This window comes from Embiotoca jacksoni, unplaced genomic scaffold (genome assembly GCF_022577435.1).
Source record: "Embiotoca jacksoni isolate LCO1_2020_lvr unplaced genomic scaffold, fEmbJac1.0.p SCAF_32, whole genome shotgun sequence".
NCBI classification, from domain to species: domain Eukaryota; kingdom Metazoa; phylum Chordata; class Actinopteri; family Embiotocidae; genus Embiotoca; species Embiotoca jacksoni.
The window spans coordinates 1,781,783-1,809,663 of record NW_027185384.1 but is presented as its reverse complement, the minus strand read 5'-3'; the positions used below and the strand labels follow the sequence as shown (position 1 = coordinate 1,809,663).

General features: G+C 43.0%; 2 protein-coding genes across 6 annotated transcripts; both read right to left on the bottom strand.

Moving 5' to 3' along the window:
• Window positions 1-339: 339 nt before the first annotated feature.
• Window positions 340-6,647, bottom strand: arfgap3 (ADP-ribosylation factor GTPase activating protein 3). 4 transcript variants are annotated; one of them, XM_069164728.1, is made up of 16 exons: window positions 6,509-6,647; window positions 5,645-5,763; window positions 4,196-4,268; window positions 3,953-4,084; window positions 3,737-3,817; window positions 3,509-3,602; window positions 3,356-3,415; window positions 3,229-3,275; window positions 2,989-3,140; window positions 2,598-2,729; window positions 2,380-2,508; window positions 2,079-2,231; window positions 1,705-1,831; window positions 1,483-1,570; window positions 886-1,010; window positions 340-769 (listed from the first exon to the last, which is right to left on the bottom strand). In XM_069164728.1, the coding sequence occupies exons 1-16, from the start codon at window positions 6,575-6,577 to the stop codon at window positions 752-754; spliced, it is 1,599 nt and encodes a 532-aa protein (XP_069020829.1). In that variant the 5' UTR covers window positions 6,578-6,647; the 3' UTR covers window positions 340-751. The 4 variants fall into 4 exon arrangements, with proteins under 4 accessions (XP_069020829.1, XP_069020830.1, XP_069020832.1 ...); XM_069164729.1 differs by having other exon boundaries at window positions 3,380-3,415; XM_069164731.1 differs by lacking the exon at window positions 6,509-6,647 and adding an exon at window positions 6,234-6,395.
• A 705-nt stretch (window positions 6,648-7,352) lies between these two features.
• Window positions 7,353-26,692, bottom strand: pacsin2 (protein kinase C and casein kinase substrate in neurons 2). 2 transcript variants are annotated; one of them, XM_069164866.1, is made up of 11 exons: window positions 26,538-26,692; window positions 19,046-19,137; window positions 18,785-18,941; window positions 18,427-18,662; window positions 16,761-16,916; window positions 16,419-16,594; window positions 16,115-16,235; window positions 13,956-14,086; window positions 10,624-10,827; window positions 9,276-9,457; window positions 7,353-9,165 (listed from the first exon to the last, which is right to left on the bottom strand). In XM_069164866.1, the coding sequence occupies exons 2-11, from the start codon at window positions 19,100-19,102 to the stop codon at window positions 9,050-9,052; spliced, it is 1,536 nt and encodes a 511-aa protein (XP_069020967.1). In that variant the 5' UTR covers window positions 19,103-19,137; window positions 26,538-26,692; the 3' UTR covers window positions 7,353-9,049. The 2 variants fall into 2 exon arrangements, with proteins under 2 accessions (XP_069020967.1, XP_069020968.1); XM_069164867.1 differs by lacking the exon at window positions 10,624-10,827 and having other exon boundaries at window positions 8,470-9,165; window positions 26,538-26,690.
• Window positions 26,693-27,881: the final 1,189 nt, after the last annotated feature.

Below are 27,881 nucleotides of genomic sequence, written 5' to 3'. Positions count from 1 at the left end.
CTATTCACAGGATAATGAATGTGCCAACGAGTCCATTTATCTTCAATTTAACCGACAACATGCTCAGTTAAAGAAACGAACTGCATCTGGTCTCCCAAGGCCTCTTTATCAGCTTTTGGTCCTGCTTGCGAAAGAGCAAACATAAGTGCACTTTTGGGGGACGGAAAGGACACTTTCAAACCAGCGTAAATGCGCGAGACAAAAAAAACCAACACCAAACACCCACTGCAGCGTGCACGTGGTGAGTGTGTTGTCCAGATAAGTACATCCAACAGCATTTAGATGTTGAGCTCAACGGAGTTGAGGAACCAAAAGGAACCCCCCCTCCCCTCCCCCCCCCTCCTTCATAACACCACAAAACCTACTCACACTGCTACATACAGTATTTCTAAACATTTAAATGCCCAAAACCTCAAAGCAAACTAAGCAAAAATAATGCAAACTAAATATTCGTTATGAATGTAGTAGTAAGACACGGACATGTTCGTTCAAGGTGTCTGCAGGGACGACGACTCCACTGAAAATATTGTGCTTTGCTCATTTCGATATGATTCTAGCAACTGTGGTATATACATTATCTAATAGAAGCTAGATATAGATGTATACAATGGGGAGTTTCGGGATAAATTCTGCAGACGGGCTCGTAGAATTAACAGGTTTTTTATTTTTTCGGTGCCTCCCGAGATGAGCGCGCATCACTCACTGGAAATGTTATCTCGACTACGGACGTTCAATCCCGACTCGTTACGACTCAGGAACTGTAGTGATCCTGGAAAAAAAAAAAAAAAAAAAAAACACAAGACGCACATCGTGAGAACTTAAAAGTGCACAGTAGAAATATACTTGTCGGTGTTGACTGGTTACGGCGAGGTGTTTCGGACCGACCTGGATGGAGCTGACGACGCCGCTGGCCATGACCGACAGTTTCCCTGCGACTGAACGCACTCCGAGTTTGAGCTGCGACATGTCGGGAGCGTTTGGCAGCACGTTGCTCAGACGGTACGAACTCGCTGCGGACACGAGACACAGAGTCAAGCGGGCAGACAGACAGGAAGACAGACACACCTGCGTCTCACTGCAAGAAGCACTCGGGTGGACAAAATGACACGTGGAAGTTAATCCGCCGCGTTCACTGATTTTCTTCTATCTTTTCATTTTTCAGTTTGCTTTTAACGGCTTAATGTGTTCAGTTCAATCCAATCTCGGTTGTTGGTTCAACACTTTGGTCAACGCGTGTTAAAAAATGCGCTGCATAAATCGCCTGACTTGATTTGTATTTAGGATTTTCTCCAGTTGTGCACCGACTTTAAAGAACTCGTACGAGACTGCTTCACGGGGGAAAAAAAACGTCGAGGAGAACGACAGAAAAGTGTTCTCGCGTGAGGCTCAACATGTATTTAAATAAACAAATTATGCACATTTAAATGTTGGGTAAATCGCACGCCGTGTTGTTTTTGAAACAATAATGCAATCATGTCTTACCGGTGTCTTTCTTCGGATCATCAAACAGGTCTGCTGAACTTATAGCGGCGCTCCCAGAAAATCTCTCCAGACGAGTTTTGGCCTCGTACTTTAGAACAGAAAGTCAAATTGTTTTAAATGTACTTTTAATGTTTCACTGGAAAAGCTACCTTTAAGTTAAAAATAACTGAAATAGAGAGAGATATAGATATAGAGTATAGGATACATGTTGTGATTGTTTACCTCAGAGTTGTCTTGTTTTCCAAAGTACATGTCAGACGAGATGGCTTTGACTTCCTTTCCAAACTTTTTGCGAGCTTCTCCGGTGTCGGACACTGGCACCGCTTCTGGTTTCCTCCTGGCTGCAGGCCTGCAATGATTTCATTACACCAAAAATATTCATCAGTCATGAAATATACAAACTGACAAACATACGTCTCCTCCATACAAACAAACCCACATGGAGGAGTTGAACCAAGAAGTCTTAACTTTTCTGATTGTGTATTTTATATTCCTTCTTTGACGGGTGTTTAGGTGTAATTCTCCCATTTCCCAGTTGGCCATAAACGCACCTTTAGTTACAGCAACAGGATGCAAAAACACACACATTAGCCTACCTGTCATCAAGTGAAGATGTAGTGGAGGACATGTAGAAGTCTGGCTCTGGCTTCTTGCTCTCTTTCATCCAGCCTCCTGCATCTCCTCCCTCACCCCACCGAGAAGAGAAGATATCGGAGGTTTCGGTTTGATCCTCAAACCGGGACAGGACCCTGGGAAAAAAAGAAGCAGTTCAGAAAAAAGTTTTAACATCCCTCAAATGCTAATACGTACAACAATAATATTATAAATACTGGCAATGTAAATAAAAGAATCATAAAAAAACAAAAGGGTAACATTCAAAAATGTTCTTTTTCTGACCTGGCGCTGAAGGACCCTTCATCCTCCTCTTCCTCTGTAAATCTTCGTCCTTTGGTGGTCTTGGCTCTGAGTGGACTCTCCTGCTGGATCATGTGCATGTCTGACGTCACGGAGTGAGAAACTCCACCGCTGAGAAAAGAACGAGCCACGATGAGAGCAACGTACAGAGAATTGATCGACGACGGGTTTTTGGAGTGTTTCGTTCTTCGTCATCTCACCCCCTCATGCCCAGCCCCATGCCCAGCCTCTCGGCCTGCTCCTTCTTCTTCCCCTCTAACCCCTTCAGCTTCTGCTCCTCAATTTTCCTCTGCTGCTGGAGATCTTTGTAGGCCAGTCGCATGGACGGAGCGCTGAGAGGCGGAGAAACGCAGGTGAGTTCAGGACGGACAAAGAGGACAGAAATCGGCGAGCTTAATGCAAGCGGAGACTTCATGTTCTGGTTATGATGAAAGCCCCTTTATGAGGAGCTAAAAAAAAAGTACAAACAGACCTTTGATCTCTTTTGTGGCAGCGGACGCAAAATGACTCTTTCATTTGGAGATCAGGAGATTACCACGAGAAAGAGAAGTCGAGATTTGAAAAGAAAAAGAAAACGGGAAGCGCTCTCACTTGAACTCCTCAGATGGAATATTCCTTTTGACAGCATCAGAACTTTCGTCTTTCTCTCGGAGTTTGTCGGCAGCTTGAGCCTTCCTCTCCAGCTCGGAGAAACTCTGGCTGCTGACCTTCTGAGCGCCCAGACCGCCCTTCTTAGAGGCCAACTGCAAGCGGACAACACTTTAATGAACGCGCTGTCCTGCGTCCGACGATACAAAGTATTACACGCGGAGTACATTGCTTTGTACGTACCGTTTTCTTGGCACCTGTTGGCTTCTTCTTGAAAATAGAGGAAGTCTCTGGAAAGAGTGAAGGGCACTAAAGTTACATCTCCGTGAGTCATCACTGCAGAAACGGTTCAAATGAAATACGACCAGACCTGGATTTGATTTTGGAGACTCACTCAGCATTTCCACACTGGGACCCTCCTCTAAATTACCTGAAAGGTGAGAGTGCATAAATGTGATGAGACGAAAGATAAAACTGCCGTGAGTCTTTTTATATGACATTTTTCAGCAGTCACACGGCGTACCGTTTCGGTCTTCATCTTTATCCGGCGTTGAACACTTCTGTGTTGTGGAGGTGCTGAGATTCATTTTTTCCAAGTTCAAAATTTGAGGAACAGCCTGAAGATCACAGAGAAATACAGTACGTGGTGAAATTGTATGAATCCCCAGTCACTGTGAAGGTATCCATAAAAGGCAAGATACGTGGGGGGGGGGAAATAAAAATCACAATTAAAGAGAGCACACTTGTATACCTGTGTATGCAGGCTGAAGAAATCCACCTGGTTGCCGTCGGGTGATGTTGGAGAGAGAGGAGCCTGACTGTCGAGCCACAACTGTGGAGAAGAAGAACAGCGAATCTGATTTAATGATCGGAGAACTTATGGACACGTTTTCGAAGAGTAATAAGCAAAGAGGCAAAACGCGCAGGAGTCTCTTTATTTCACAGTGAAACATCACGTCTGCGTTACTTCGGTGCCGTGTCGTCTGGTTGCTTGCGTGGCCAAAGTCTTTATCTTCTCCCTGTACAGCTGAGCAGCTCGGCTGTTGTACTTGGCATTAGCAGCGCTGGTTGTGCAGCCATGTTGATTGAAAAATGCAATCTGCCATAAAAAGGTCGGAGCAGAGACAGAAAAGCAAACAGCAATGGTCAAGTTAAATTGTGTGTGTGTGTGTCACAGTGCTGGGAGTACGATTTTCCCTGAGGTACTCACTGCGCCGGCATTGCCTCCCACTTGCATACATCTTAGCTGGAACCAAGACCAATTGAAATCCAGCTCGGAGGACCTGTGTAACATAAAGTTAGGGGTTGAAGAATATGTCATTGGACAGGGACAAACTGCACCTCCGGTTACAAAACCATTCGTCCCTTCTCTGGATTTCTCTACTTGTATAACGACATTTGTGCGCGAACATTTTCTCCTTGATATCCCTCAGGTCAGAAATGATTCTCTTTTGAAAGTGATGAAAAATCAACCCATGCTTTCATTTTAAACTAAATTATTTGAATTCATGACACCCTCGCCTCCACCGGTAAACTGTAGCCTCTCTGCAGATGGTTCAACGGCACAGGCAGCACATTACTCCAGTGTTTACTTCTCTCAGTCGGCCACTAGAAGACTTCACATTTTCCGTTATTACTTTTGAGACACGGCGAAGCCGTCCCCGAGTTCACTTCTGACTTGTTTTGTTCAGACTGTCAGTTCAAAACTGATTGACTATCCACATTGTTTGCTATAATAACGACATTGCACCCAGACGTAGAAGTGGTAGCTGTCAAGGCGAGTGTTGTAGTCCAGGAGATCAAGCTGTGACGAGCTCCCTCCGCCAACATACTGCCGCGTTTCCCGGAAGTGTGATGTGCACGTGAACTTTATGTGATGTCAGAAGTTATAGACGGAAAAGAAAAGAAAAATTAAAAAAAAGGCCCTCCATCCATTTTCTTCCGCTTATCCGGGGTTGGGTTGCGGTGGCAGCAGGTCCAGTGAGTTTGTCCAGACTTCCCTCTCCTCAGCAACATTTTCCAGCTCCACTTCTGTTCCCAGGCCAGATCCGTCCAGTGGGTTCTCGGCCTACCCCGGGGTCTCCTCCCATTCGGGGGCGAGCCCAGTAAATCTCCAGGAGGAGGTGCCCAGGAGGCATCCAAAAAAAATGTCCCCTTGTGGGATTAATAAAGTATCTCTCTCTCTTATCTATCTTGATCAAATGTCCGAGCCACCTAAGCTGACTCCTTGTGACGCAAAAGTAGTAGCGGCTCTACTCCAAGCTCCCTCTGGATACCAGAGCTCTTTGCCCTATTTTCTAAGGGCGACTAGAAAAAAAAACAAGAACTAAAATCTGGATTTGCTAAAATTGTATTTAAATTTCACATTTCACACCAAATATGAACGCGTTTTGAAATGAATCTATGAAAATGGGATCTCAAACGTCTTGGCTGCTCAGGCTTTCTACATACGATCGGATTGGATGAGCCCATAAATCAGATTTTGACTGTCTGAACATCACAAGTGTCATTTAAATCCGCCAGCTGCCTTTGCGCCAACCTTATTGAACTAATCCATGTCTCCATCAATCCATATCTCCTTTATTTTCCATACTCACGATGCTTTTCCTGTGGAGGTCCTCCCCCCCCCTTTTTGTTATCAAAATGAGACCCGACTTACCTGATAAAGGACAGGTGCACCCCCAGAGACCTGTGAGTCCCGGAGCAGTCTATACAGAGGAAGACTCCGTAGGTGATGCTGGCCCAGCTGGGGTTTTTAGCTGAGCAGTCAAAGCAACTCTAGAGGTCAGAGAGCAAAGAACAAGAATAAAGCATTTTCTCAATGCATATAAAATAAATAAATAAATTAAAAAAAACATAAGGCAATCGACATTTTATCGGTTGGTGTTTCGACTCCACCCTATTTGAAAAATAAAATTTCAATAGATGTGTAAGCCAACAACACGAGGCGTGTTTGTTAGTCCAAAAACAGCTGTTCGGGTCTGAAGTGCACGTTTCCAGGATCACGAGGCGACCCGCGCTGCTGCTAATTCAAACAGCTGCTGGTTTGAATTTCCTGATGACATTTACAGACAACAAGGACAGAACTGAACGCTTCCTTATGGCTGACTTTTTTTTAATTATTATTATTTATTCTTAGTGGACCACACGGGTCTTGAAACTTAAAAGCCTGAACCAAAACACGGCTACGCAAGCTAGCGGGCAGCTAACACAACGCCTGCTTTTTTCTCTCCCCCAAGTTTTCTGACATTTTCATCCTCTTGTAAATGTTCCACGTGGCATTATTTCCCGCGTTTTCGACAAGCCTGATACATTTCAACCGTGACTTCGCGCCGGATAAAAAAAAGCTAAACGAAGCCGGCGGGTAGATTGAAGCCAGCTTCGGCGTTTAACAAAGTGCGACGTGTCAGATGTTTTTTTTTTTTTTTTTTTTTTTTTTTAGTTCGGCTGACTTCCTTGTTTAAAAAAAAAAAAAAAAAAAAAAAAAGACATTTCACCTTCAGCCGGGAATAAAAACTCTCACCTTGTTCACGGCGACGGAGCGAAGTCGCTTGAAAATAGCGGAAATGTCCTGTTTGCTGGGTTCTGCCATCGTTCAACCTGTTGGTGGTACCTGTCTGCTCGTTTAAAGGAGTAGCATCGGAAGAAGCCCCGTGTGGGTTTTTTTTTTTTCCTCAATAATAACCGAATGCGACACGTCACTTCGTGAACATCACGGCGCGGCTCCGATTGGCTTGAAAATGACACGTGGTTATGTTATTGCAGTGGGGCTTCTGGGTAATGTAGTTCACCTTCACAATCTGCAGCTCCAGCTGTGATTAAACGGCAGGAGACGAACGTATACGGTTACGTCTGCTTTAATACAAGATATGGACTCGTTTTTCTACCCGCTGTGCATCACTCACGGACAGTTATTGTTATTTTAATGTGTATTTCGTGTATTATCTTGTCTTTTTGTCTGCCTTTATTCATTATTAGCCGATTTTTTTTCATGTACAGGCAATTATAGAGCTTAATTAAACATGTTTAAAAAGAATTGCATCATATTTTATCTGCAAAGAACCTCAGACAAATGTTTAATAAAAAGTAAAATATCTCACTCCAAAAAGTTTTGGCTTATGAAGTTTTCGCGTATCTCAATCAATTTCATGTATTCATCTCTCGTGCAGCACCACTTTTATTCACACAGAGATTAAAATGGTTTATCTGCCCTTCTGGCATGTACTTCAATGGGACACCCTAAAACCAACAGAACCAAGCAATGAATGATGTTGTATATTATCTATATTAAAAAATAAAAAAAAGATATTTTTTTACATCAAAACTAAAAAGAAAAAAAAATCAGTAATCACAATAAAGTCAAAATATTTTTTCCAATAAATTCATTTATTATGTTGTGGGACAACATTTACAAACCTTACTGTGCAAGTACATCTGGTGCTGTGTTTTGACAGCAGCACGCCCTGAAAACATGACAAAACATCTCTTCTCTCACTGTTACAACTCATCTTCCTCCCTGTTGCAGTTGAAGGCATCAAATAGCATATATTTTTTTTCAATTTAATTGATAAACGAGGCATTTATGAATTTAGAGGTTGTGAAAAGTCTGCAGTTTATCTCTGCAAAGACGCAATCTGACAAAATATTAAATGATCAAAACGTGTATTAAGGTAATAAGAAAAAAATTACCAATTATTCACATCGTATTTGTTGATTAATTCGATGTGTATGGCCCTCTTTGAAAGGGAAAAACAATCCTATTTACAAATATAACAAAATAATAGATTCAAGGGATATTTTCCATAAAACATTCAATTAATGTACAAACTGATTCTGAATCACAGCATTCTAACAAGAGTAGAATAAAAAGCACTTATGGCATCATAAATTAACAATCAATTTCCGACTGCATATCATCTGATCGCAATGTTTTATGTGTACTAATATGTCTAATCCAGGCTATTTACATGCATGGATGCAATACAATAACTGTCTGTGGCTTTATTGCTATAACTTGTAATAACAACAAACACTAAAACATTCTCCCATCACTTGAACATTTGACAAGAGGTGAGAGAGCTAAAACATGAAGATTCAAGTGAAATCAACTTTTTGAAAAACTTTCAGTGTTGCATGAATAATAAACCCATAACGTTTTACAATCGACAGAAAGGAGAGAGTCTTGTGAGGAGAGTTGTTGAACGGGTCAGTGGTTGCAAAAATCAGTAAAAGCAAACAATCAACAGGTGAGAAAATACAATCAGTGAATATACATTCAACTGCAGTGACGAGAGGAAACCGACCCATGAATGAAGAGGCTGTCAGGATAAGGCCCTAATGAGCTTTATCATTCCTTGTAAAAATAACCAGAACAGTAACGAACTGAATGGAAAATCAAAACCCTGAAAGGAATGACAGAACAATGTTGTTTAAAATCAAGTTTTGACACAAAAATCTCAACATAAGGGCCCATTTTGTTAAAAAAAAAAATAAAAAAAAAATAAAACATTTATTTAACATGTATGGACTGGATTCTAGCAACAGAAATCATTGTGATAAAAAGGTTAATCTCCCTTACTGAATTAAAAAGTGGCTTGCATATTAAGGCTGCATGTAACATCGCAAGACGATTTGTCAGACTGTCATCCCAGTGTTTTGTTCAAACAATATATAAATTCACACACATTTCATCGAGTCTCCTCTAATATATAACTCGAGTATTTGTAACAGCATAAATTGGATTCTAAGTAACATAACATATCTTACAGCTGACAGCAACTGTTCTCTGTGATCTTCCTGGAATCATCTGGAAACTTGCAGCTAGTTTCCACTTTTGTACTTAAAGTTTCTAAAAGGGTCGATCTGCAGGAAGCAACGATATCTCAAGTGGTCCTTTTGTGATCTGCAACCTCTCCTCCGTGTCCTTCTCACACTCCAATCCAGTCTTCATCGACAGGGAGAAAGTAAGGCCGAGCCTACCGTTTCCATCTGCACTGTCAAGTCTAAAAAACAACAACAACAACAACAACACTTTCTTCTTCACATTGCTTTCATCAGTGAGAATTCATTGCTGGATGTCTTCCACATAGTTAGCAGGATAGAGGCCCGTTTGTCCATCCTTGAGGCTGCCTTTGCACCAACCCTGATCGTCCTCTTCACCGATTTTAGTAAATTCATCCCCTGGAAAAGCAAGAAGAGACGGATAAATGTTTTCTATTCCATTACGCCGACTAGGATCGGCCTTTTATTTTGAAAATGTAAAGTCTGTTCACGCCATTCCTGTTGTGTACCTGCTTTGAAGCTCAGCTCGTCCTGCTCCTGTCCTTCATAGTCGTAGAGGGCTTTGACAGGTACAGCTACGGCCGGGGAGGCCGGCTCGTCTTCAAATGGGTTACCGTCGCCGTTGGTGGCGAAAGGGTTCCCACCTGTGTCTTCATCTGACCAGTCTGGAGTTTTCTCCGTACTGCTCACGCTGGATAGACAGACAAAACACCCTCTTAGTAAAAAGAGGTATTTTCTCAGGGCTTCTCACGTCGCAGAGGAAAACCCTGCATGCTGGGTGTAAAAATTCAGAGTTAGAGAAGCGAGACGAATGAAAACACCACCAAGTAAAGTACAGTCAAAAACACACAAAAGACCAAGATGCATCTCCAAAATCCTTAAAACAACTTTGTGATTTATGCTGCAAACATTCTCCTTTTGCTTCAGTCCAAACAAGTGGAAAACATGCTTACTTATGGCATTAATGCTACAAGGCAGGCATTACAAATGATTTTAAAACTTGGGAGATCGAGAGCTTGCAGTAAAGTTGCCCACAATGCTGAGGGGAAGGCGAGGCAAACGAATGCAACATGACAACATATCAAAAGGCTCATGAGAAAAAGAGCAACACAAGACCAAGCAAGACAAAATCATCGTGGCGAATGCGTGATTGGAGTTTTAACTTGGACGGCCAGCAGAGGGAGCCACCTAAACATCAGAGAGAACTGGGCTCTGACAAAGTTGAAAAAACAACAAAAAGAAAATCGACAGGCATGAAAGATTTACAGTCAGACCGGTTCACAGTTGTAAATCAACTTTTTGTTTACTTGCGTTTTCCATTTGCCATTAAGTAAACATTTTAGTTGATTTACACCAATAAAGATGAAGGGATGATATGCCCAAAGGTCGAATTTAAAATTTTGGACCTTATTGTCCTCTTGTGCATTTGTGTTTGTAGCTACACTTCATTTGATGTTATACAGCCTATTTAATTGTAAGCCAATTGTAAAAAAATAAAAAATAAATGATCAACGTATAAACGTGTGTATAAGTTTGCTGATCTGACTGTAAGACAGAAACATGTTGGATTTCCCGCAGCAGACCTCCATGCGCATGACATTTAATGCTCTGTAACACACGGAACTGTTAGCGGTGAGGGACAGACACTCATTGGCTTTGTATGTAATGGCATTCAGTGACCATGCAGAGAGCAACACAACAACCTGCCACCTGAGGGAGGAGAGAGGGACACAAAGAAGACGGGAGAGGAGAGTGACTAAGAAATGGAGAGAGGCGATCCACGGAGCAAAGACAGAAACAGAAAGAAGGGGATGGAGGCTGCGGGGTGGTCGGAGGGGTTTCCTCCTGTTCACCAACGTTTTTATTTCCTCTTTTTGCACACTGATGTGGTTGACTGTCGTCTGCTGCTCCACGACGACGGCGGCCGCCGCCGCAGCCACGGCCGCCGCCGCCGCCTCCTCCTCCTCCTCCTCCTCCTCCTCCTCTTCTCCTTCCGCTGCGTCCTCGTCGTCTTCAAACGGGTTCGAGCCCGCTGGCGCAGTTATAGTGGGCACAGTCAGGCTGACAACATGGGACACAGTGAAAGATGGTTTTGTTGACATGCACGCACACATATATATATTTATATATAGACACACACACACCTCATGTACCAGGTACATGACCTGTGGACAAAGTCGGAGCGAGCGAAGGCGGACGAGAATTTTTAACTGCAATGGCTGCGTTTGATATTCTGACCCGACATGAAGGGAATGTGAGGTGAAGCAACGTGTAGCTATGAAATGACAAGATACCAAACGACTCGAAATGTCCCGTTAACCATTAATAAACGCCTTCGACCGAACGTTGACTGTCCAATCGCAGCTTAGCAACCAGTCGGCCTTTCAGAGTCTGGATTTCACCATATGTTGAAGGCTGCTGTAGTAAAAATATACGCGCGTGTCAGACGGAGCACGTCAACTGCTGTTAGTGGAAATGTGGTTAAAACTAGTGGAGAAGAAAAGCTCAACACGCGTATATTTTGCGTGTTTATACTCTATGTATATATAAATGTATAAACGCTCTACTACGGTGGCGCGAATTCTCCACCCGCGAGATGACGTCAGGAAACGAGCGCCCGTCAAAAAAAAAAACGCAGTGAAAATGTGGCATTTCTGTTGTTTCATCCAGCTGATCGAACACACCAATTATGCAGAATAACTGCTGTCAGCTCTAATAATCGCAGTCAGGCAATTATATATTAATTGTGACAGGCTTTAATTTATACTGACACCGTCTCGTGTCTAGAAAAAAAATGCCCTCAATGAATCAAATCTATTTTGCTTATGAATAATCGACAGGTGTTTTCTCTCAGAGTTTAGCTTCATCCTTTCTCTATAATACTGCATTTAGTCAAGTACATATCTAAGACCCTTTAACAGAGCACAACGTTACAAATCCATGTTGGACACGCCAACAGCGATAACCTCATCTCAGTTCGGTAGCAACAACAGCCGATAAGAACTCCCATCAGCTGATGCTAGAAATGAGATGTCTGCCTCCGTCTGAAATCAGAAAAATTACACACATGGCAACCGCAACTAAGGAGGGCGAGGCTTAGCAAGTGGTTAACTGTGGCTTTACGAGGACTAGGTGACCCAGTAATCTGTGTGTTTGAGGGACATCATAAAAGGTATTAGACCCAGTCAACAAAACAACCGTGTTCGATTAAACACGGAGAGAAACGAGCCTCTACGGGCCTCGTACCTCGCAATTAACACAAAGCTACAAAAACCTCAGAAAGGCCCTCCCTGAACAACACCTAATTGTCAGCTTTGTAATTGTTTCGGTGCAAAAAAAAAAACAAAAAAAAAACCCTCTGTAGAAGTCACACGAGTGCAGTCTACTTCCTACCATTGTGGCTTTCCGCATGAAGGAGAAAAACTTGCGCTCGACCTCCACCTGTATCAGAGGAAGCAGAGGGCTCCCACTCCCCGTTTACGCGGTCAGCGGACCGTGAACAGCTGCAGCTATCAGTCGGCCCTCGAGAGTGCGAAGCGGAGAAATGCGAAACGCCTTTGTTTGCATAGTCATGCCACGCTCTCGGGAGTTAAACCTTTCGGCGTTGTCACACCAAACACCCCGCTGTGGTGGGAGCTCGGCACGATGTAACTTTGGATGGTTTTCAGTCAACAAACAAACTTGGAACTTCTCAATTGAAGTGTTCAAAGAGACGTCTCGCTGCCTTGTCTAATGGGCGTTGAAACCATTTTTCATTCAGCTTCAGACTTCAAATCAAGGGGGGTAAAAAAAAAACACAAACCTTCCCTATTTTTTTTTTTTACCTTAAGTCAGAGCTCTGTGACTACAGAACGACGTGGCTTCACATTTACTGTTTCCAACACCATGCACATGAACACACCGTGTGCTGTAAATGCGGGTTAGGGGAGCGGCAGGCGGTCCCGTGTTAGTCAACGTTTTCGCAAGTTCAGAGGTCAAATGCTTTCCATGCTTGGCATTCCCTTTGTCGACTCCTCCACACACTCCTCCAGTCAAGATTACTGAACACACAGCAACTTCCTGATGTGTGGATAAGTGCAGCAGGTGTTGACACTATTAAATGAAGGGAACCTCATTACAGAGCTACTAAGGAATGTGAAGAGTTGAAATCAAATACACACATATATATATATATATATATATATATATATATATATATATATAGGAGCAAATCCATCTCTGTGTCACGACAGTATGATGTGCTTTATTACCATGTGACCCACTGACTTTATAATCCTTATATCAATCAGCTTTTTGTTTTCTTTTCCATGAACTGTTGTTAAGTCCTTGACGCCGTTGCCACAACTCCGGACAAACTTCTCCGCAAGGACAATTACTTTCTTATCTGATCGGCTTACAAAAGATTAAATCATGCTATTAAAAACCAGCAATCCAATATCAAGCGGCTCTAATCCTTCATAGAGGGGTCCAATTCCATGATTTATTCAATTAGATCATTAGAGGATTAAACAACCCATCATAAACTGGACGATAACCAGGCGCTTTGTGCTAACTTTTAGCTTCGATCATAAACAACTCTGTGAATTACGTGCCGTGATAAGTTTCTTTTTAATTGTTTTTGTTCGTCAAAGACTCGGTTCATGTGCAGGTGTTTGATCTGAACAACACTAATACGAACATTCCAGTAGCAATATTATTGCTGATAAAGGCCTCTACGTGTGTGTGTGTGTGTGTGTGGGGTGGGGTGGGGTGGGGATGTGGGTGGGGATATAGGAGGGGTGTGTGTGTGAGAAAGAGTGAGTAATATTTCCACATTGCTTTTGGCATGCTTTCAGCTATGTACCAGCAGACTTCAGTCTCTGGAGGATGAATTCGACCCAACAATCTGTAACAAAATGTTTACTGTTGCCACGGGGACGGCCGTACAACTAGACGTCATTCCCGGAGCTTTGCTTATGTAACGTTTAGCAGGCTTTCCTTAAGAGGAAGATGCCATGTGTGGTGTGCTGGGAGTATCTCTCATGTAGGGAGTTTGGCTTGGTAAACTAAAGAGAGAGAGAGAGAGAGAGAGAGAGAGAGAGAGAGAGAGAGAGAGAGTGTGTGTGTGTGTGTGTGTGTGTGTGTGTGTGTGTGTGTGTGTGTGTGTGTGTGTGTCACAGAAGTGAGTCGGTGAGTGATCAGATATCTACCTGCTGCTGGTCTTGGCAGGCTGAACATGCTGGTCTGACCCAGTTTGACTGATGCCGGTCAGCGTGACGCCCTCCGGTGGTTTCTTCTTTTCTCGTCTGCTGAGGGTCCGGTTCAGGTCTATGGACCAGTCCTGGCAGAGACATACACATTACGGTCACGTTTCAACTCTATAACTGTGCCAAGGTTGGTGCAGCTGAAAGGTTGAGCTTAGTTCAAACCATGCCTCAGAGAAAGTAGTGGGAGAACATCTTAAAAGACGTGCGCACAGCAGAATACGCGCACTTCAACAAAGTCCAGGATCTGGGAAACATTTCTCAAACTGTGACGACGACTCTGGATTTTCAACACTGTGCATGCACGTGTGTTTACACAGCAGTGTGAAGGTGGGGGAAAAGAAGAGACACACAACCATGTACAGTATCCATCACCTGTTGAAAGAAACACAGCACCAACCGATTTCAACCTCCACCAGAGGCTAACCAAAGAAAGCGGAGCCAAAGGAAGTTCAATCAAGTGACTGCAATTCTGCCACAGTAAAAAAAAAAAAAAAAAAAAAAAAAAAACGTTTTTTGTGTGGGTGTAGTTATAAATTTAGTAAAAATTTAGGTCTGACACAGTAAATTATTTTAGAGAGGCTGTCTTTAATTTAAAAAAAATTAAGTTATTCGACTCTATCATGACATGAGGATAGTAAAGCTATACGTCTCAGATTAACATAATTAATTGACGTCCATCTTAAAATATGATGATATATTGAAGCAGCACAACCTCAGAGCTTTCCGAGGTGCTTGTCTGACCCCTCTTGATTTATCAGACCTCTCAAACTTTTAAAGATCAAAGGTCATCATAGGTGGCATCATATGACAGACCACAGGGTTCAAATGAACCGCAGTAACCAGGAACGAGTCTCTAAATGTCCAGTGGTGGACAGAGGTGGATATGTCACACGTTTGTATTGATAGAAAGTGCTGTGGAAAGCCATATGGTGTCTGCGTGTACCACGTTAATATTTATCTCGATTAACATGAAGCCACTTAAAAAGATGACACGAACACAACCACCTCAAACACACACACAAATGGAAGCAGGAAGGAGAGTGAGAGTGTTTGTTAGTGGGAAAAAAAAAAAAAATCAAATGTCCCCCACGGCTGCTGTGACAGAACAGCCCTCTCATGCAGAACTCACTACAATGGACCTTCTCTTAAAGGAGCGAGGATGGGACCATTCCAAATTCTGTCAGACATGGGGGAAAGGGAAGCAGGTGTAGAACAGGGTTAATGCGGACGACACGGTCGAATCCTAAAGCTGCAGACCGCGTAGAACCACCTACAGCAGCAAACGTTCAACAGCTTGCAGGGTAATTCAGACACAAGCGTGCCGTGCTCAGCTCATTCAGATTTCTTGTGAATAGCGGCGCGTGTTATTAAGTTATGCCTTGTTCTTTTTCGGCCGTGCGGAAAGTGTCAGAGATTTAATCCTGTCCGTTAAAATCCAAAATCCGAGCTGTACTCGGAAAGAAAAAGTGGAAGAAGCGGCCTCGCTCGAACAGCTACGCCTGCAAGAGCGCTCGACAGCACTGTGAACTGTAACAATGCAAGCACATGCAGCTTTTCTTTGCCTTTTCCCTTCTTTCTGTCTTATGTCACCTCCTGCTGGGAAAAGGACATAAAGTACATCCCCTTCACTGTCAGTCTGACTGCTGAGAATAGATTTACTTCCACCCCTGCTGCCCAACCGTATGCCTTTATGGCAAAAATGACAGCAGGCTATAACTCCTGCTTGGGCTAAACTTACATGGGAAAAAGCTATGGCCATACTGCCCTTGAAGTTTTCTTTTCAGTACCACATGTCATTTCTCCTGACTGCTGAGTTGGGCCTGGGAGAGAAGCCATGGTTCTTAAGAAGCTCTGCATTTATAGATAAATAGGAACTTTAATTCTTTCTTAAGTGCCTGACTAAATAATATATAAGGTCTCTTACTGTGTGTATTCATGTAATCAGGTCATCAATAACAACCCTCCCTTAAGAGTGCCTGCAGTACAGTGAAGCCAGAGAGCCCCTCCAGATAATCCTCTTTCATTCCTGCTCTATCAAACCTTCCTTCGTTTTTGTTATACTCTTTCATTTTAGTATACTGTAGCATGCTGTAGTCCAGTACCTCAAACTGGGGCCAGTTCATTGGCATCCCAGGGCCGTGATTGGACCGGAACCATTTCAGGTCATCTTCAGCATCAGTAGCAGAGATTGTGTCGTCCAGCGTGTGGTAAATTGTCTGGAATCTGCATTGACAACACAGTACAGGAAATACATTATTGTGTGTGTGTGTGTGTGTGTGTGTGTGTAATTTGTGAAATGTCAAGCTTCTCCCACACATGCAACAGCCTCAGCTTTCTGTCTGTGGCTCCTTTTCCGTGCACACTTTCATTTTTCTCTTGGATCCTGGATAATGTCTCCTGTCTGACCTGTGATTGGTTGAGAGGTCCAGGTGCTGTTTAACCTCCAGCAGCAGCTCTCTGAAAAAGCAAATGCGTTTGTCTTCGAACTGCTGCCACTGCTCAAACACCTGCTCCATGTTCTCCATATACTGAGGGGTCAACTTGTCGAGCTCTTCGAGGGATTTCTCATAGCGCTCTTTAGTCTGAGTGGAAGGAAGGAATGAAATCAAGATTTTTTTTTTTTAAACATGAATTCATTCACTCATAATAAAATGTACTTCATTCGGATGTATAGCTTATGTGCTCTAACACCCATTTAAGAAAAGAAAAATGACAAGACACCTCGCCCTTTTCCACAGGAAGCCCTACCTTCTGCGCCTCCTGCTGACACTTCTCCACCTTTTCCTGGAGTTTCTTCTGGGCTTCAGGGTTGTTGTTGCTCTCCAGTTTGCTGTTGGTCTCTCTGCTGGCTGCCAGCTTCTCTTCTTTGCAGGCCGAGTGGTGAGATTTCTTCATCGTCTCCACCTGCAGATTCAATCGTTTCAAAATGAAATACAGGAAATGGTCTTGGGTAACCGGATAACTTCAAACAAACTGTGGGGAAGTGTTGAGATTGCTACCAAAGACTGGTGCCTGGCTGTGGATTTCATATTTTTTGGTTTAACTTGTTGTACAACTTCCCTGAAATGTATTCTGTCTTTAAAGTTCATTGTTGTCAGCTCTCCAAAACACACACATCGTCTCTCAAAACTTTTATGAATGTTGCTGCCTTCAAACCTTTTTTTTTTAAGGAACTCTGTGAGGAGATATTAATGTCATTTATGTAAAGCTGATGACTGTACACGTCATTTGTTATTTTCCAGGAACAATACAACCAATTTCCGCTGGACACACTGTGGATCCGAATGAATAATAAGGATGACACTTCACATACAGTCACCAACTCATGTGAGGGAAGCAATGTGGGAACACTGAAGCCTGACAAGTTTACCTTATGATTCATTTATGACCAGAGGAATCAGACACTTTGTTATATTTAAACTCCAACCGATAAGAAGCGAGGAAGCGTCCATGGTGGCTCTATTTGAACAGCGCCTTACACGGTACGAAGTGTAACTTGGGCCGAGGCCAGGGCAGCCATGTCCCACTAAACAAACAATGTGTGCGTAAGTAGATGACACTTAAGAATACAAGGACGAGAGACCTGTCCTCCATTTCCATTTGCTATGACAGGCAGTTGCGTACTCCTCCATTTGCATGAGCGCAAAACAAAACAAAACATCTATCCACTAAATCACAGATATGTGTCTGTTATCGACATACTGCCCGCATCACCCGCGTCGGCTCCCCAGTTAATTAACCCCATTTCCTTTCTGCCCTCCACCACGCGTCCTTTGTCTGTGTGGTCGATCAGTAAATCACTATGGCCACAAAACTATTTTGTTCTGCCCCTGGTCAATGACAACCCAACCCAGGATGTCACCGCCTCCCCCGCGTGTGGACGTCACACACAGGAAATGATGGGGGTGCCCTGAAGGTTGCGACATGTTCAGCGGCTTTGAACAGACGTGCTCAGAAACAAAAAGCCATGTGAGGTTTGCCAAGTAAACAGGCTGCTAAAAATCAAAGCACTGGTAGGAAATATGTTGACCTGATTTTGAACTGAGAGGTGCCCGTCTCCCTGCGAGCCCTCACTGTTTCCTTCCCTTCTCCTGACAATCAAAAGGCAGACAGCATAAGTTGGCTGGCACACGAGCCTGGCAGTATCCTTTCGTTAAAAATCAACACTAAGAGGTTATAATTGTGCTTCTGCTCTGTCATTGTTTAGTCAGCAGGTAGTCATGGAGAGAAAAGAAAACAGTGGTGTAGTCAGTAAAAAGGTAATCATGAGAACTGAAGGGTATAATTGATGAGCAAGACTGTAATCAGTGAGATGAAAAATGACTTGCTTGTGGAAAGATGTTTCACAGTCAGTACCAAAATACCACCATGACCAAACAGCCCTGTGAGTTCATGAGAAGTCGGACATTCCCACCTCTTTGAGTTTCTTGGCCCAGGGTTTCTGAGCCTTGCGGAAGCCGTCGTCGGCCTCTTTAGTCTCTTTGAAGCCGCCGATCATCTGTTTGTGGTAGGAGTCTCTCTGCCAGTTCTTCAGCTTCTCGTAGTCTTCTCCCATCAACGCCGCTTTCACCTCCATGTGGAGCTCGCTCACCTTCTCCGCCTCGGTGCACAGAGCAGACCACGCTCGCTCCAACGTGCCGTACTGAGGACCTGAGGCCGGAGTTATTCAGTCGGTGTCGGTGAAAGTCAGGCTTTGAGGGACGCACCGAACAATTGACGCTCGAAATCAAATGTAATGCGCGTGAAATTCATGTTTCTCGCGACGTTCCTACCTTTCTCTATAAGTTGCCGCCAGCGCTTTCCCCATTCCGTGAGCTGCTGTGCGTAGGCCTTCTCGATACGTGCCCGCTCATGAATACAGTTCATGAGGTCGCTACAGAGCCGGCTGCCATCGTCTACCCGTTTCACTGTACGCTTGTAGTTTCCAACCTGAGAATCAGCAACAGAAAACAGACAGATGAGAACATAAAAAAAAATTTAAAAAAAAGATAAAGAGAGAATAATTCACAGTAGCATTATTTCAGGCATCTCACCTCCCAGAAGCTATCGCTGGAGACGTCGATCATGGAGTCATCGTAGGCGCCCGACATCGCTGCTGCCCAAAGTTACACTCAGTGTGTAGGGCCTAAAAAAAACAACAACACGCAAATGTCAGCGTATCTGAATGTCATTAACACAATTTCTCCATTCTGTCAAATACGAGACCACATATTTACAATTTTAAACAATGATTTCTTGAGGTGACTGGACCAAAAATAGTCTTAGTTAAACTATATTGTGTCAGAAAATTAGTTTTCAGTTTGGTATTATCTGTGAGGTCATAAATAAGCAATAACTTTATTATTATATTATCAGGTAAAAATAACATGTCATTTTAACACTCAAAAAACAAAAAGTAAAGTGGGAGAATGTGACAATTTCATATTGTCCATTCTGTATTTTGAAAGTGGTGTTATTTTCAGTAAGTGGACAGTAATGTCTTATTAAGGTTTGGTTTTTAGATTTAATTTAATAATTTAATTTAAGAGCATACAAATGTATTTCTGTAGCTTTGTCTGCTTTAATAAAATCCTGTTCAAATACAAGAGATAAGCTGACATTCAAACAGCCAACAGTAAAAGGAAACGCATACTTTCGTCAGTCTCACACTTCTCTCTAGATGTTGTGAAACCAACAGCTGAGCAATAACGGATCCGAGTAAATGGATCCGATCAGCTGTGGATCGGACGGAGGTAAGCGGGTAAAATACTGAGGAAGAAAATAAATAATTCAGAGAAGCAATTCAAAGCGACAGAGAGGGTTTGATCCGGTTTGAGAGTGGAGGCAGCAGGTGGGCGTTTTCACACATTTCCTTTTTCTATAACCACCTCGTCCTCAACGTAGACAAACTAAAACCACAGAGGTGACTGGCAGCACAGTGAGTCTCATTCTGGCCGGGAGAGAGAGAGAGAGACACAGACAGAGAGAGAAAAAGACGAGCGTCGAGAAGAAGCTCACGGCGTGCAGCTTCCGTTTCCTTCAGACGGGTACGACAGACGGCCCTCTGTTAGTCTTCACTCCACGCGTCCATCGGTTCAAACTCAACAGTGTCTCTTTATTCATCCCCCCCCCCCCCCCCCGCCCACCCTCGTTTCTCTCCTCCGTCCTCTCTGCTCAACTTTCTCCGTCCTTTCCTTTCCTCTCCTCCCTCCATCGGCCCGGAGCTCCTCTCAACAACGCCAGATCGTATATTAACTCTGCAGCTCCTGTGCGATTTACGCCTCAAAAGGAAAAGTGCAATAGAAGAAACCCGAGAATCAATGACACAAAACTAGCTAATAGTCAGTGATTGACATCTCTTGTCATTTCTCACAGACTATGAACGGGCTGTGGGCCTACATTATTTGCTCCCACATATTTTTGAGTCAGGGCCAAAGCTGCCGAGTGAGGTCATGTCGGGCTTTTCCGTGGGAATATGAGAGTTTAAGCAACCGTCAAAAACAGAAAAGTAGTTTTTAGTATATTCTACTATTCCAAACTTAGAGAATATGCTTTACACTTTTTTTCTGTTTTAATAACGATCATATTAATCCCATATAAAGAAGTGCCAAATAAAGCCGTATCCGTCTCTCCTAATCTGTGTTTAACTGTCAGACTCATATAAACACACAATCTAAACACATACTATCTCACAAAATTCACATTCCTAATTCAGAGCTGTCCACTTGTGACTGATCACACAAGATACATTTTAGTGCCAAGTGATCACAGAGGGCCTCTTTCAGATGAGAGAGACAGTGAGAGGATGAGGACCACAGTGTGTGTGTGTGTGTGTGTGTGTGTGTGTGTGTGTGTGTGTGTGTGTGTGTGTGTGTGTGTTCATCAATGGTCAGTGGCCCGTGCCCTCCAGGCCTGGACTTGGACAGAGGGAAGCATTGTGGTAACTAGAAGCCAGAGAGGAAAATGAACAATCCTTCCTTTAACTATGTTTGAAGTTTACAATCAGGTCAGTCAAATAGTCACTCACTCACACACACACACACACACACACAAAGAAACACCCAACAGATGTTTTCTGACACTATTTCTAGAGAAAAATAGATATTTATTTTTACTCGACTTCCTCATGTCTTGAGAACAGATACAACTATGTGTGTGTGTGTGTGTGTGTGTGTGTGGAGCATCTTGTATGCATCAAACACTACAGTCATAACACCATATTTCTGACTCAATACAGTAACCTGATGGGATGGTAATTCTTTTTTGACAACTGCTTTTATTGAAATGTTTAATTTATACTAGAGGGGGGTTATAGGGCTGCAATGCGGCGATTACTTTCTCAATTCATCAATGAACTATTTGGTCTTTAAAATGTCAGACAATGGTAAAAAAAAAAATAAGTGTCAACCAGGCAATGTTTCCCAAAGCCCGATGCGAAGCCTAATATGTCTTGTTTAATAAGTCTAATAAGTCCACGACCAAAAGATATTCAGGTTATTATCATAGAGGACTGAAAAAGCCAGAAAATATTCACATTTTTAGAAGCTGGAATCAGAGAATTTTAGCTTTTTTTTTTTTTCATTAAATAAAAGAGACTGATAAATGACATGGTGTCACTTAGAGTAAACATATTACCGCCTTAGAGACCTGATTTAAACTAAATCATGAAATTATCCTCACAAAATAAAAACTATCTGTGACCCGATAGTGAACTGAAGTTTGGCTTTCGGACCATCGGTGGGTAAAAAATAATCAATTTGTCAAGTCGTCACCTCGGGTTCTCACTCGTGAAGCATCCCTAATATCATTAGGTTCAGATTTATTAAGATATTATGATCCATTATGGTTAGAGTGATCACTGACAAGCCTCATCAATGAGTCTCATCGCCCGACAGGCGTGCGTCATAAAAAAAAAGATACGTACTCATTGTGCCCATAACAAAACTGATTAAGTCTTATATCTGAGCATGAAAATTTGACATTTTCTAGGCCAGCCTTGTCCCCTTGTCCCTCCTGTTTTTTTCCCTACCAGCTGTCCATACTCTTCATTCAACAATCACTGCGTTGCTGCAAAAGACGGCACGGATGAGGGACGCACGGAAAGAGACACAAATAACTGCTGTACGAGTGGTAACTAGTCCACGGACAGCAAATGCTGCAGAGAACGAACCTCCACCGACAACAAGACCGCTGCAGGATTCAATATGAGAACCAATGACAACTTTGGTAATGCATGTCGTAATACTGAAGCTTGTTGGCAGGTGATATGCTTCTAATCCAGTGTTTACACAGGCTAAATTTACTATTAAAACACAAAGATCTGAATGAATGGAAAATTACTTCCGTTATCGGGAATTCCTTCATCACAAATGCTCTTTCTCCGGTCTAAATGTAATCAACCGCAAATAGGAACAAACGTCTGCACACCCATGGCTCTGTGGGACATGTGGGGTTCGGGGGGGGGGGGGGGGGCTGCGATAAACAATTGAACGCAGTTTGACCCAGGACTGTAAACAATGCTGTTGACTAAGCTGAGGTCTGAAGTCCACTCAGTCCGTCACTCTGCTGGAGAACGCTGGAAAATTCAACCCTCTGCGCTGCTACGAACAAGCCAAAAACATACCGGAGTGAAAAGAATATGCAGAGATTGTAAAGTGGAGATAATGCTGTGCTTTGGTCATTTCAATTCGAAGTGGATCTCTAAATACACGAGACCGTTTCGGTGTCATCAAATATATGATTTCATCGAGGGCTACGGAAACGTGGCTGAATAAGGCTTCTTAGATTACAGGCTTAAGGTTTACGTAATCAAGCAAAAACAATGCTATCCACTAAAGGCTGATAAGCAGATGTACGAAGCATGATGGAATTTAATTGCTGACAACAGCCTTTAAGATAGAAGTGAACAAATGCACTCCTTAGAGCGACCATGACTGAACTGAGCCTCAGCATGCAGAGATGACCGTGTGTGCTATTAAAAGCACATGAAAGCTTACGATATCCTGGCGGTGGCAAGACCTCAGTCATGTCCGCGCAACAAACACCTGTGCAGCGGTGTAAATAATGCAAGGAGTGCAAAACCGGAGTGTGACGGGAAAAAAAAGACGTAATCAGAAAGGAAGCGACGGGCTGCATGAAACGCGCACTCTCCTGCGCAAGTGTACATATTTCTGTCCCCAGAAACCACCAGCAAACTGTCCATTCAGCCCATGTTGATGTTTCTCGGAGGTGCCCTGGGGGCAGTTTCACACAGCAACAGTCATGAATGGAGCCGAAGAGCAGAAACAACAGGACATACAGACCACAGAGATGAGCGCATACACAGCTGACAGGCGCATGCATGCCTGCCCCGAGGCGATTGTGTTTATGTCGCAGCTCCGGCGAAACCGAGTCAAGTAACTCTTAGCCGCACACTTCATAAATGGAGGATTTCGGTTGGGACATGACAGGTGTTTTTCGGTCCGATTCCTTACCTCACAAGTTAATTAAAATGAGTGAATCAGGACGGTCGATTCAGACCGAACTTTTATCGGCGGTGTGCAGCGAGGACATCGCCACATTAATGTCACACAATCTCTCACCGCCTCGACCAGCATCAGTGACCGGAGACGGGAAATGTGTGCAGCGAGCAGAGTTAAGTTGAAGTCTGCCGTGTCATTATTTCGTTTCCTGATAAATGCTGAGACTTCCCAGCTTTGTATGGGTGGTTATCACTGCAAGCAAGAAACTACATTTCATATGTTTTGTCACAATGAGAAGGCACGACTGCCTTTGCCAGGATTTTGAATACGGGACACCTGCTTTACAACCATTTTAAATCGCTCAGGAAAGGAGCCATTTATCAAAACTGATCAAAGTAATGGTCTGCTAACCATTAGAGGTAAAACAACTGGTCACTTGTGATCAGCTATGCAGCTTTTCTTTGTCTTTTGCGATAGTAAACCGAACGCCTTTGGTTACTGGACGTTTTCTGACATTTTATGTACCAAAACATTTACAGATCAATTTAAACAAATATTATCAGGGTAACGGGTAGTTAATTTAACAAAAAAGATTAAAAAAAAAAAAAAAAAAAACTCAATCATTAGTACAAAGGCTAATCACATGAACTGAAGGAAGGGAGAGTGATTACATAACCACCCCCGAGCTTAAAAATACTAAGTAAGCACTCTACTTAGTCAACGTCTTAATCACATGAAAATTGCTTATCTGCCCTGGAGTGTTGTTTTTTTTTGGTCTGTTTCCATTTCCTTCATTTGGAGCTTAAAACGCCTGCAATATCTCACAGGCATGGAGTGCAGCTGAGCCGATCTATCCCTTCAATATTGCAGTTTCGCAGCGGGACATTGCTAAATCCCGACTGGGCTGTGGAGGGAGGGAAAAAAAAAAAATACATTCATTCTTTTTCTCCTTTCGTTCTCATGCACACAAGCTTGAAGGTCAGAAGTATCCATAGCGATCGCAGGTCATGACCTTGATTTTTTTTTTTTTTTTTTCCCTTCACTGTCAGTCAGTCACCTCTGCCCTCCTTCTTCATGCGAGCTTAACAGCTGCTCGGGACTGCTGATCTCACAGGAATATGGCCCTCCGAATGCGGAGCCTCTCCATTACAGGCTCCCACCGATCCTTACAGAGATCACCGGCCGAGCTGCAAACTGCACTTAAGAGGCTCCAAAACGCCAATGAAACAGTCGGTCCATCAACACCGGGTCAACTGTAGCCTCGACATAACTGACCAGTCCGCCTGCTCCAAAAAAACACAACAACAACAACAACAACCTTGCTCCATGGACAGGGGAAAAACAATGGCATTTGTTCCACACTTTCAGGCACTTTCCACTGGGCACGCCAGGAGCACGGAGAGAAACATAATGGAGGGAAACTCAGTATTGCATGAAAGGGAAGGGGAGATCCTTACATCATTGACAGGCGTATTCTGCATTTTTTTTCCTGTGGTAGCCCCAGTCTTGCCCTCTGAGCAGCGTCTCGTGATGCATTTAAAGCTGCAGACTTTTCAGGAAAGCGCGACAAACGCAGGCCATCGACTAACCCTTCTAACAGATAGGGCAACTTCGACTTGGATATCTGCAGCTTTCTGAAGCTGCTTAACTGCATTTGTAGATAATAAAAGCTCCAACTGGCAGCTTTTTTAAAAAACAAAATTTATTCATCTGCTATTTTCTCAGTTATTCATTTAGTCTGTGAAACCGGGGGAAAAAAATACAAAACGCTTGAATGTCTTGGGTTTTTTTTCTTTTTTTTTAGACATTCTTGCTTAAAAAAAAAAATGCCTCGACTTGGCACATCAAATAATTTGGAGGTTGGGAGGAGAGGGGCGGTTTCAAACTGATCAAAGCATGATTAAAGTCTCCAAGCTCATATCATTTTAACTACTTCACACGTGCTCTCTGGGTGAATGATTGCACCACCCCTCTCTGCAAGGAGAGCATTGCCTTCAGCCTGAACTGGAATACCCGCTCTAAGTTTAGCTCGGTTCTGTGACAATCGGTTCACATGGACCAGAAAAAGGAAGCCAGCAGCATTTTCACTACCTCTCTACCCTAGTGAAACTACTCCAACCGACACACAGATGTCTGGTCACCTTGGCTTGTCTGGATGCTTCTGGATGACTGTTCACTTCCACTGATTCATGGCAAACATCACGTCGTCGTCGTCATCCCCACGACAGACCGGGTTTCATCGCTTTCGTGATGATGATGGATGACCACGTGAGGTTCAACGCCCTGAACTTCTTGTCTGTAAATACAACTCGGGTTTTTAAACCGTGCGAGTAAAGGAGACTGAACTTGGCAGCCAGCTGGCACTGCGCAAAAATAAAAAAATAAAAAAAAACAGACCGAGGTGAACACGGAGCACGGAGACAGACCGAGACTTCTCTCTCTATAGACTTTAACAACAACAACAACAACAACAAAAACAAATAAATATGGAGCAACGCTCCGGGCATGCAGCATGGGACGGACCTGGTCCGGGAGAGGTTATCTCTTACTTGCGAAACCTGCCCCGCCCTTTTATCACTTCGGGCAAACGAACCGCTGGTCTGTCTGTCTCTGCCTGCGAAAACTAAAAGACAGCTGAGGGCGAAACATCTTCAGGCGACTACGTGACTTAACCTGCTTTAGAACAACTCAAATAAATAAATAAAAATAAATAAATAAACCCGATGACGGCGGCGTTCAAGTTACGCGCTACCTAACAGGGGCTAACTTAAAGTCGCGCAATACAATGAAATATGAAATACCCCCCCGAGTTACCGCAAACCGCGTTACAAGTAGTACAGTCAACGGTGAACAATCCCCCGACTGCAACTTCCCTCAACCAATTATTATAGTTTTAACGTGACGAAATAAATCTACGGTTTCTTTATTTCCCCCGTCGGGAAGTAAGTTAACTTTAAGGTTTAGCCGCCGCCACCACCACCTAGTTAGCTCGATTGTTAGCGAATTAGCCACAGTTAAAAAAAAATAAAAATAAATAATAATAAAAAAAAAAAGTTGTTCCAGGTAAAAGTCAGTGAAAACGTACCTGGAGCAGGTTTGTTCCTCTCGGGGATTTATGTGAAAGTGAAGAGGTATTTGTCTCGGCGGGTGCCAATTTGTAAATCTTTTTTTTTTTTTTCTCGCCGTTTTCCTTCTCAGTAGAAACACCATGGAGCGACCAACTGACACCGCCGTCAGCTACCCGCGCTACGCCGCTGCACTTCCGGTCCGGATTTTTTTGTTTTTCAAAATAAGACGAGGACCAGATTTCGCTCGCGTAACACAAGTAGCTACGTGCACGTACTGCACAATACGACAATTAAAAAAAAACAAAAAACGATTCATGGCAAACGAAGGAAGGAAATATAATAAAACAACATAATAAAATATAATAACCGCCCCCCCCTACATTCCACAATTATTTTTTTTACATATCGATATAACATATTGACCAGTGGCTCCGTATTCTCAACATTTATATGCCACACAAATTCCAGTGTGAAACATGTTTTATGATTGATACAGATTAAACTGCCGTATAGTATATGAAGTAGTATAAATAAGCTCCACCATGACCAGCTGCTAGAATAAAAATCCCAACATGTATAGTTGTATAATTCCAACACACACAATTCTGCAAAGCATTTCTGCATCAGATAATTTCTCCTTTGTTCCTCCTCTGATATTTCTGTACTTTTACTTAATGAATTCTCTTACTTCTCTTGGGAGTATTTCTACACAGTTGCATGCAATTTGTGCTTGAATTCTTGTTATATGACTATATGGCGACGATATATACTGTGAAATAAATATCCAGAAGTAGTTTATTGTTAAAGACAGTGTGTCACAGTCATTAATCATAGTACCTATATATCAGACTCATGCCAAACCATCTTGAAGGATCTTTGGCATAGATAAACCCTGTTGGAGCCAAAGAAGTAGTGCTGAAATGATGCCTGACATGGTGAGATGAGGCAAGTCTGAAAACTTTTATTTTGAAAGTGCATGATTTCTGATAAGTTAAGACTGGTTAGCTTTACGTAAACTAAGGAGCGGCACGCCCTCTGACATCACGTCCCCTGAAAACTTTTTTTTGGTTAGAACCTAACCAGAAGTACCTTAATGATTCCCATAAGTTCTGGGGACCTCCAGGGGTCGTGGAAGGGTGTCCAGGGGTCGTGAGCATAATGAGAAATAGTTGAAGTATACTTCAAACTTTCTGAAAGCAAAAAAAAAAAAAAAAAAACTGCTTACATTTGATACGCATTTATTTCCAATCAAGACCAATCTAAAAATCCAGTTTAGGTCCTAAAACAATGTAAGATGATGAGGTGCAAAGGGTCGTCATTAAACTAAATGTGCAGCTGTTCTCAGTCTTTTTGGGAATCTT

Coding starts and splice junctions, on each gene's coding strand:
- arfgap3 (XM_069164728.1), bottom strand. CDS start 6,577: ATGGCAGAACCCAGCAAACAGGACATTTCCGCTATTTTCAAGCGACTT. Junction 5,764..6,508: donor GCTCCGTCGCCGTGAACAAG/GTGAGAGTTTTT, acceptor TCTGACCTCTAG/AGTTGCTTTGACTGCTCAGC. Junction 1,832..2,078: donor ACATCTTCACTTGATGACAG/GTAGGCTAATGT, acceptor AAATCATTGCAG/GCCTGCAGCCAGGAGGAAAC.
- pacsin2 (XM_069164866.1), bottom strand. CDS start 19,102: ATGTCGGGCGCCTACGATGACTCCATGATCGACGTCTCCAGCGATAGC. Junction 18,942..19,045: donor CCAGCGATAGCTTCTGGGAG/GTGAGATGCCTG, acceptor GCTGATTCTCAG/GTTGGAAACTACAAGCGTAC. Junction 18,663..18,784: donor GCGGCAACTTATAGAGAAAG/GTAGGAACGTCG, acceptor CTCCGGCCTCAG/GTCCTCAGTACGGCACGTTG.